Genomic DNA, 9,020 nt, shown 5'->3' with positions numbered 1-9,020 from the left:
ACGCGATAATGAGCGCTCTGCAAGCCCGCAGACCGAGCCGGTTGAGATGCCTTGCCAGTCCAGAGAAAGGCGCAAGCGACCGAATAAGATTTCCCGACTTCCATGCATTGAAAATGACTCAGAATGCAGGCCTGATGTTTAAAGTGGGGGAGTCTCCGCTCATCAAGTGGGCCTCGGCAGTTAGCCAGCAAAAAAAATGACATCGTCAGTCGCGGCTCACCCACCCTCCACACAACACCAAAATGAAGACGGCCCAACGACTCCAAAAACGTACCTCTCGAGCGGGGAATCGAACCCCGGCCTCCTGCGAACTGTCTGATGACAAGCAGAAATACTGACCACTATACGACCCGAGATGTGGCGATTGATGAGGCTTGAACGAAATTGACAATACTCAACGTACTTTTTTTGGCTAAGAAATGCACCGCTATGAGATGGAGTAAGCCGATGAGATTCAACACCCTGTTACGAAGAGTTAGGGTACTTTAGAGCTTAGGCATTTGTCAGCTATGTTTCGGGGACCTCGTTGTATGGGCAGAGTTTTTGGATCTTTAATTGAAGCTTTGGGCCGAGTAAGGTTCCTGGCTTGACATGTTATATTAAAGCTCAATCGGGTAGTGGGCCGAGCCAATGTAAATGTATATAAGCTTGGTAACAGTTCAAACACCGAATAACTAATCGTACAGACTTGGTTGATTCTCCCGAACGTAAGGGAATGCTCGCCAGCACATTCGCGAAGGTAGGGAGGATCCCAGTCTCCGTTTTGTTCAATACTCAACATGAAAGTGACAGAGCTTTGCATGTAGCTAATAATTTGCCTCAAAGCACTGCCTATACAACCAACCTTATCACGCGGACCAAAGCTTTTTGAGTAAGTTGAGTCTTGACTAGTACACCCCAGCCACCCCCTTGGACGATGCATGAACCAATGGCGTGCTAGGAAAGTCACCTAGAGCTACCAGAACAAGTTCGAGCCTGATTATACATCTATCAAAAGCAGTAACTTAGGATCAGCGGTACTACAACGTATATACAGCCGAGACTGTGGCTGAGATGTCTTGATGTAACCTCCATATCGAAACCTCAGCTCGTGCCCAGTCTTGCGATGTTGAGTGTTTCAGTCCGTCGCTTCCCATCCGCGAATGCCTACGTCTGTACTTGCTGCAATAGCTGCCTATTGGTACAAGTAGCGAGGTGGGCGAAGAAGAAAGAATATTGGAAAAGAGAAAGCTAAAAGGAAGCCTAAGCGTAAAGTGGAGAAATGGAGGCTTACACGTAGATCGACGGGTTGGATATGTTCATCTATTTTTTCATTAAGGAACATCGCATTTTCTCTGGCGGAAACTTGTAGTTACTGGGTATAAATGTACATTGCAAACACAGACATGGTGGAACTCCAGTGCGGGACATGTCACCATGATTCGGAGCTCAGCCTTGAACCTGCACTCCAATACGCAGTCAAAGAGCTTCCAGTTCGTTGAATCCTTGCGGCGGATCCAAAGTTCATACACCCACGTTCGAAACCCTCACGTTTTGGTCCAACTGTCTGGCTGCATAGACGTGCGACAAACTATGCGCCGGTACCTGCGGTACACGAGTATCTCCACCTCTCCATCTTCCGGCCCGGCAGCGCATGCACAACGATATTCGCATGCTTATGAATGGCCCCCATGTCTGCAAGACAACCGGTAACGAACATCGGCCATACTTACCTATTCTTCAACGCAGCTTCGCACTTCCCAAGCCCGTTCCACGCCACCCTCCGTAGGTGCCCAGCCTGCTCTTCCCTCGGTACCTAGACCATAGACTTCGAGTCTAGATCGCCTTCAGTCAAGTTTGGCTCGACTGCCGTCGCACGGGTACTTCGAAGCTTTTGAGGTGCGACATGCAGTTGACGTAATTTGCGAGCTTATCAGCTCCCAGCAAAATAGCATGCGCACGAAGCAGAATCTCACTGCACTGATTCTCCGATCTCATCATCCGCGTCAGCACGTATCTCCGCGCTAACGTTCTGCAGCACTCATTCGCTGAGATCGTAATGGAACACGCAGCGTGTCGCAGTTTGCGAGCCTTTGTAGTAGTTGCAGGATGTCTCTCAACTACCTATTAATCAAGTTCCGCAAGTTGGGGAAAAGAGGCATGGCGTCTCGCAGTCGCGGATCACGTACACCGCCGCGTTATATGCCAACGCGATACCACTTTGAATCAACAATACATTGCGCAATCAGCCATTTTGGGATTACGTGCGCTGAGGAGAGTTGTGATGTAGATGTGGACGGGTTCGAGATAGTGTGCGGAAAGGCGACAGAGAGTGTGAGACAGACCTCGCAGACGAGGTGACCTGTTGGTGTATGAATGCTTGCTGGGAAGTGGGAATGAAGTACACCGAGACGTATCGCACGGGAAAGACACGCGGGAGAAGAGCGGAATGGGCTTAAAACAGACCACCCAGTCATCCTTGTCAATTTCAGGTCCTGATGTAGGGAACTGATGGGCGTAATGTCCACAGATGGGGCGTATTTCGCCGTTGTAGGTGTCAATGGTGTAGTTGTTTATCAAGTGCCATGCCGAAGTCGGGCGTTCAGCAAATGAAGCATCATGACTTCCGACAGTAGATTCGAGGGTAGTGTTGATCGTGAAATGCTCGACACACGACTCGTTGTGATAGTGCTCGTTGCCATGGGCATCCTGCTGCGGTTCCAGAATTTGCCTCTGCAACCGTCAGATAATACCTTGATTCGGTCTGGGTTAGCAACTCACCGATAGCGGGGGTGGAGAATTGCAGCAACTCTTCGCGGGAATTACAGCGGGATAATTCGCGTGCCACTTCTTATGATGGCGGTCATAGCCCGCGAGGTCGCCGCTGCCGTTCCCCTCGACAAGGCTATCCAGCGCCGGTGGTCTCCGTATATCGTTCGCAACGTGCACGACATTACCGCCAAGAATGTTTCGTAGTACACCGCAGACACTTAGTCAATGTGGATGCGGATGGAGTGTTGTAAATCTACATTCGAGGCAGTGCAGCCGCCGTTGTGTTATGGGTGAGGTGATGGGCGCGCAGGCTCGAACCGGAGCGCGTGCATGTGGAGACATGATGGAGAAGACGGTGGGCGTATTCAACGACGTAAAATGGCGTAACGGGGCGTGGTGAGGGTGGGCATGGAGGTGGGCGCGCTTTCCGTCGTGTTCTGGCTGTTGCGCGCGCCAAGCCCGTCGTGAGCTGGTCAGTCGACAGGCCGGAGACCGCAGGGCCAACCGAATGATGTGACTGCAGAGAATGAAGGCGCGCATATCTTCTGCGGCAGGGTCGAGTCGGGCAAAGAGTAGACTTCTGTATGAAATACAGTCTGCCTGTGTAATCAGCAAGCGCGAGTTAGTGATATTGAGGAAGAGATGAGATCGGGCGAAGTGAGCGCGCGAATTGGAGAAACTGAGAATACACAGCAGACACGTGTGCAAATGTAATGGTGAATCTACTCGGAAGTAGGCTGACAGCAGAACCTAATAAAGATAGAAATGTAGTGCTATGAAAGTTATACAGCACAAACAGAAAGATTGAAGAGAGCCGTTGGAAAATAAAGAAACTGTACAATCCACTATTACATGACGTATAACTTCATATCTGGGCGTCAGAAGATCAGACTCTTGTGTCAAGAGGATGAGTTAGCGGCGTTGGAAAGAAAAACACAACTAAGAGAATTGAAAGACCGCTATGCTTCCCTGCCTTTCGAAGTCTTCTCAGCTTTACGTTAAACCAAGTCATTGTCTTATTTCCCTCTGCAACCTGTGCACAGCGTGCAAACCCACATTAGGACCTGCAAGGTTTGTGCACTTTTAAGAAGAATGGTACAACATTAAGTCTCGACAGTTATGAAATGGCGACGTGGTATTACCAAATTGAGAGCCGCTTAAATAAGCGGTAACCCCGTTCGGAGTTCTCGGACTGTTCAAAATCATCGCGTTGGACAAGTCGTAAATCTTTGAGCAAGGAAACAGGGGAAGGAACGCAATAAAATGGTTGAGCATGAAATAATTGGAATAGACGATTGCGTTTGGCCGTAGTGAACGGGTTTGGAAGACCGGTTACAGCAGACCAAGGTGCTTAAAGATGAGACGAGACACGATGCGAAACCAACGACTAAACAAGTGTTATAGCTCTGGTCCAATAGACCTTTTCTAACGTATGATTGCTTGGGATCACGACTGTAAGAAGGCACAACTCGTGTAAGCGCAAAAACATAACTTGAGGAATAGGACTTATTAGCTATCTATCGCGGAGATCCTTCGCGCTCTTTGAAAGACGAGGACTCCCTCTTTTTGAAAGTTGAGGGGTTTTCTTGTTTTCGCTGGATTGATGGCACTCTACGCCGTTATGAGAACAAAGACTTGCCTTGCCCTCCTGAGGATGACTACTTACCTCGCCCTCATGAAGATGATGACTCGACTTACACAGGGAATGGCCAGTCGCAGATGTCCAGTTTGACTTACCCAGAGACCCAAACATATCCAAAAATCCAGACTCTTTGAGAGACGTTGCATGACGATTACACCAAAACCATAAACAGGCTTGCATTTAAGATGAAAGCTGCCGTTAGCAAAACACAATGGTGGTGAGAACTGCCTGTAAGGCTATCGTGAGTTCCTCGGGCATCTCAAACGCAGTGACCTTTGAAAAGGACAACGACTAGAGCTTCTCAATGACCGCTACGTATTGAAGATAGCAACTTTCAGTTCCGGATACTATAGACAAAGGTCTGTTGCACTTGCTAGAGGTGGCTTTGAGATTATAGCGATACTTGACAAAGGAAAGGTCAGTGTCGGGTCGTAGCATCAGTCATGTGGACGGCTTGCACGTTCGGGAATTTCGTATCTGCGAGTGACTTAGGCGCATAGAGTGGTACGAAAACGGCTTGCCAGTAATCGATAGCGGCCTGGGCGGTCCGGCCCTCCCATCTCCAGAATCTCTTGTCGTCCATGAAGGGATCGTACGGATTTGGAGGCGGTGCAGTGTCGTCGGCGACGTTGGCGGTAGATGCAATGTCGGCGGAGAATATGTCGCCATCGGGAGGCGTTTCATTGGGGTCTGGGAGGTGTGACGACTGTAGAAAGAGTTTCCAGACGTGCTTGTAACCTGCCGGTTTCTCATCGGGTGTGGGGTTTCCGCCGGGCGATGCTTCGACGGGTGATGCTTCAACAGGCAGTGATTTGACAGGCGGTGCTTCGAGTCTGGCGCGCTTGGGGAATTGGGTGGAGGCGTCTCCAGTGTTGGCGTTGATGCTGGCTTCGGTGTATTTTCGCTTTCGCAGTTCGGCGCTGTCTGGTAAAGCGGTGAGAGTCGGCAGGGGCGATAGCATGCCCGTGGCAGTGTGGGCGTTCGTATGGGCGTCGACATTGGTTGATGGAGACGCAGCTTGAGGTGGAGGTCCTGCGGGTGGATGAGATAGACCTGGCGAGCGCGTGTTAGATGGAGATGGCAAGGGTGTATGAAGTGGAGTTGGTGGGGATGCCTCTATACCCTCGTCATGTGTAACAGCAACACTCCGAGCAAACTTGCCATTACCGTCCATATACAAAGCCTGGAGCGCCCTCAACTCGTCCTGGACATGGCGTGGAAACCCTCGTGGTTTCATTATCAGGCACGCAGCGCTCATAGCCCGGTACAACATGGCCATGGGATCCCCGGCCCATTGCCTAACGAGATTCCTTCCTGGCTGAACACCATAGGGTCCAAGGAAAGCCACGTCCATGTAGCACATGTACTGGCCGCCCTTGTCTGGGTCTAGCGTCTCATCGTAGCGCTGACAGTATTCGGCGTACGTAATCGCGTTGGGAGGAATTCGGTGGCCTTTGGCGCGTACTTGAGCCTTCTTCTCGGCCTGGGTGAAGAATTCGAGGTACTTGGGCACAATGAGGAGCCGTGGCTTCCTGGCAGCATGTTTGTTAGTGACTGCTCTACAGGATGCCAACACGCTGCAGCATACCAGGGTCGATCGTAGGCCTTGTGACAGTTTGGGCAAAGATTTATGAAATTCTCCGCATCGCCCTGGCTCGCCAGGTTGACGAGGTTCGCGGCTTTGTAGTCGTCGAAGTTATCATCTGCCGGTGCAAAGACATGGGCTGCGTATACAATGGTTCCCTCGCAATGCATGCACACACGCCCGTACAGTCTCTTGATCTCTTTTATAATCGAATTGCTGGATGACGTTTCCAACTTGCTTCGTTTCGTGCATGGGCGACTCATGCTATCGTCGGTGTTGCGTTTCTGAAATAGAGGGCCCATGGAAGAATGCGGAGAGTCGCTGTTCGTTGAACAGAGCAGGGTCTCGTCGTGACCAGCAGATCAGATGACTAAATGGATAGCCATCAATCTGACGACACGTGGCGCTTGATGCTGCCAGGATCCAACCGAGTGTTGGTGGTGGTGTTGGTGGCAGTGATGTTGGTAGCAGTGATGTTGGTAGCAGTGATGTTGGTGGCAGTGGTGTTGATGGCATGGCGCCAGACTGGAGTTCGTGTTCGTGTTCGTGACGTAATGCACGTACCATCTACATCACGTGCATTGATGAATCCCCACCCCACGATGGGAGGGGGTTGGAAGATACGACCGAACAATATGACTGTAAAAAGACAATTGTTGTGCACAGTAGATAACTCTCGATATCGGTAAGTGGGTTCGGGCATGGAATGACCTTGGAGTTTGGCGTTTTGGTGGTTGGCTGCTGACGGGCTGACCTCTTCTGCGTGCCATCTCGAACAAGCTGACATGCTGAAAAGCCTCCGCGCGGTCGCCGCTGACTCGGGACGACCTCGGCATCTTATATTGGGTTAAGCGTGCTAAATTTTCGCTTACTAGCGTCTTTAGTCGGGCCGCGGTAACGGGTTTAAGCTTAATCTCTCCAATCTAGAAGCCTTACAACTAGATGCGTCTCAGCTTTCGACGAAATCGGAAGGGGCTGAGTACAAGCTTCTGCACGAGTTATTAACTTCTTCCTGCTTAGACGCCTGATCTGCAACGAAGTACCCAGTCACAGGTAAATTCGCGCTGCAACTATAACGTGAGCAGTTAGACAATAACGGCCTCTTCCTTTTCAAAGCTTTGTTTGGCCCACAATGCCTCAACACTTGGCGTTGGCTGGGCTAGCCGGTCTACAACTGCGGATCTTGGGGTAACCTAAAGAGATCTACGTTTCTGCAGCCATTAATACTGACGTTTATTGAATTATCCACGCAGATGGAGACTATATCCGTTTTCAGCTCGGGAAAGGCATTGCCGGTTTGCAGCTACGTGTCCGGCTTGTGGGCCTCGGGATAGCTCCTCCTTACTATGCGGTTTCGACCACAAGGATCTCGCGCCAGCAGTGGACTGTTAGTCTGTTCAAGCTTCAGAACCTGAGTCTTCTATCTGCTGTAGTTAAAGTGCCGCTATTGCTTGAAGATCGCCTTCTTACGCAGCCGCATGCCTACTTTGCAGCTTCTGTAAAGCCTGTCTTCGTAGCGTTAAGTCCACGGATTCCCCGGTAAAAGATTTTTGGGCTGCTCTCGCCCGTACCTTTACTTTCCGTGTGGCTGGCTGAGCACTGAGGGCTGTGCGTTGGTATAGCTCTTAATGGGCTTAAGGCGATCTGCTAGATTAGATCCTTATGCATACCTTTAAGCCCAGTCCTGGTAAAGCGAGTATATATAAGAATACACATGTTGCTAAGCATTGTTTTCTACTAGAACACCTTTTGAGACACTTTTTGTTTGCAATGCTTATTCCCACTACTCTGTCGGTGCTGCTTCTTGGGGCGGGCGCAGTTGCGCAGTTAACTACCAAATTATTCGTAACTTGTGTTACTAAACAAGGTTCCATATCGACTTCGCCGCTTAAGACTGCGTCTGCGGTTATTACTATTCCTTGGTATGCCTTTAGAGTTACTACTATTACTCCGTTAAAGACAATTACTCTGGTAACGTCTACAGCGACAGTCTCTACGACTACGACCCTCCTGTCCACGACGACTCTACAGCAAGAAACAGACACCTTTACGACGATCTTGTCAGTAACATTAAGCGAAACCAACACTGTGACGGCAACTACAACGTCTACATTTACCGATTCTACTACAGTGTTTACTACCGATACTACTACAATCGCTGCACCCTCTGGCTTCGTTGTAATCGAGACTAGCATTCCCGGCTCTTAGAAGCGCCGTGATGTCGATGTCTCGGCTCTAGAGAATGCAATCGTCGAGAGAAAGACTACTTGTACACTGGGTATAAAGAACGGTAAACCTGTCTGCAATCTACCTGTCTATCCTTAATTAGTTAAGTGCGTAGGTGTTGTTGCTGTTATCTCTACTACTATCCGTACAAAGACAGCAAGTAAGACGCAGACTATTACAGCTCCAATACCCGTTTTTACCTTAATAATTATCTCTACTACGAGCTCTACCGTATCTATTACCCCAGTTCGTGCTGTAACGATAACAACTGTAACGACTACAGTCTCTACTATCGCCCAAACGACTACAACCTTGACAGTCTCTATAACGGTAACAGACACTGCCACTGTCGCTGCTCTACAAGCTACGTTCTACGCTGCGTACAGCAATAATAATATTATTACTAGTATTAACGGCTAGGCTATTTATAGTAGTACTTATTAAAATAGATACGACCTAGTATATACTAATAGAGGATTAGCCTATAACTATTGTGTTGTATGCTTAAACAGCGGAAACTGCGGCAGTAGCGCTTTTCTGTCTAGCTAGTGCGTGCTAATAACCTGCACTAACGGCGCGGTTTGTTCGCAGAACAATCTAGCCCTTAATATTAATAAGGGGGGGTCTAACAGCTACGCTATTAGTAACGGCCCTTGCGGGTTCGCTTTATCTTAGATTATTAGTATCTTAGATTATTAGTATGCTTTCCCTTAACACTGTTGCAACGCTAGAACAGTTTCTTTTATTAAGCAATACTTTCTAAATTACTCTGTCTTTTAGAATTTGTTAGTGTTAATAATTTATTTTATGTAATAA

General features: G+C 49.1%; 3 protein-coding genes and 1 non-coding gene across 4 annotated transcripts; 1 reads left to right on the top strand and 3 right to left on the bottom strand.

The window, feature by feature from the left end:
• Window positions 1-274: 274 nt before the first annotated feature.
• Window positions 275-356, bottom strand: P153DRAFT_t123. Its single transcript has one exon. It is a non-coding gene; the product is annotated as a tRNA-Asp (tRNA).
• Window positions 357-2,205: 1,849 nt separating this feature from the next.
• P153DRAFT_391263 (uncharacterized protein) lies at window positions 2,206-3,083 on the bottom strand (the record flags this gene model as incomplete). The annotated part of the gene is made up of 3 exons (XM_033671035.1): window positions 2,206-2,712; window positions 2,761-2,968; window positions 3,070-3,083. 3 exons carry the CDS (start codon window positions 3,081-3,083, stop codon window positions 2,206-2,208), a joined length of 729 nt encoding a protein of 242 aa, XP_033518060.1.
• Window positions 3,084-4,692: 1,609 nt separating this feature from the next.
• Window positions 4,693-6,491, bottom strand: P153DRAFT_147172 (uncharacterized protein). Its single transcript, XM_033662162.1, has 2 exons — window positions 5,982-6,491; window positions 4,693-5,925 (listed from the first exon to the last, which is right to left on the bottom strand). Exons 1-2 carry the CDS (start codon window positions 6,278-6,280, stop codon window positions 4,812-4,814), a joined length of 1,413 nt encoding a protein of 470 aa, XP_033518059.1. The 5' UTR covers window positions 6,281-6,491; the 3' UTR covers window positions 4,693-4,811.
• A 1,257-nt stretch (window positions 6,492-7,748) lies between these two features.
• On the top strand, window positions 7,749-8,624 carry P153DRAFT_361792 (uncharacterized protein; the record flags this gene model as incomplete). The annotated part of the gene is made up of 4 exons (XM_033667019.1): window positions 7,749-7,900; window positions 7,963-8,038; window positions 8,358-8,364; window positions 8,488-8,624. The coding sequence occupies 4 exons, from the start codon at window positions 7,749-7,751 to the stop codon at window positions 8,622-8,624; spliced, it is 372 nt and encodes a 123-aa protein (XP_033518058.1).
• Between the last annotated feature and the right edge of the window lie 396 nt (window positions 8,625-9,020).

Source organism: Dothidotthia symphoricarpi (assembly GCF_010015815.1).
Source record: "Dothidotthia symphoricarpi CBS 119687 unplaced genomic scaffold P153scaffold_27, whole genome shotgun sequence".
NCBI classification, from domain to species: domain Eukaryota; kingdom Fungi; phylum Ascomycota; class Dothideomycetes; order Pleosporales; family Dothidotthiaceae; genus Dothidotthia; species Dothidotthia symphoricarpi.
The sequence above is the reverse complement of the archived record's forward strand: the minus strand, read 5'-3'. Positions and strand labels throughout refer to the sequence as shown.

What these genes read in the sequence shown, in the direction of transcription:
- P153DRAFT_147172 (XM_033662162.1), bottom strand. Translation starts at nt 6,280, where the DNA reads ATGGGCCCTCTATTTCAGAAACGCAACACCGACGATAGCATGAGTCGC. An exon ending in AAGGCCTACGATCGACCCTG is followed by an intron (nt 5,926 to 5,981) that starts GTATGCTGCAGC and finishes ACATGCTGCCAG; the next exon opens with GAAGCCACGGCTCCTCATTG.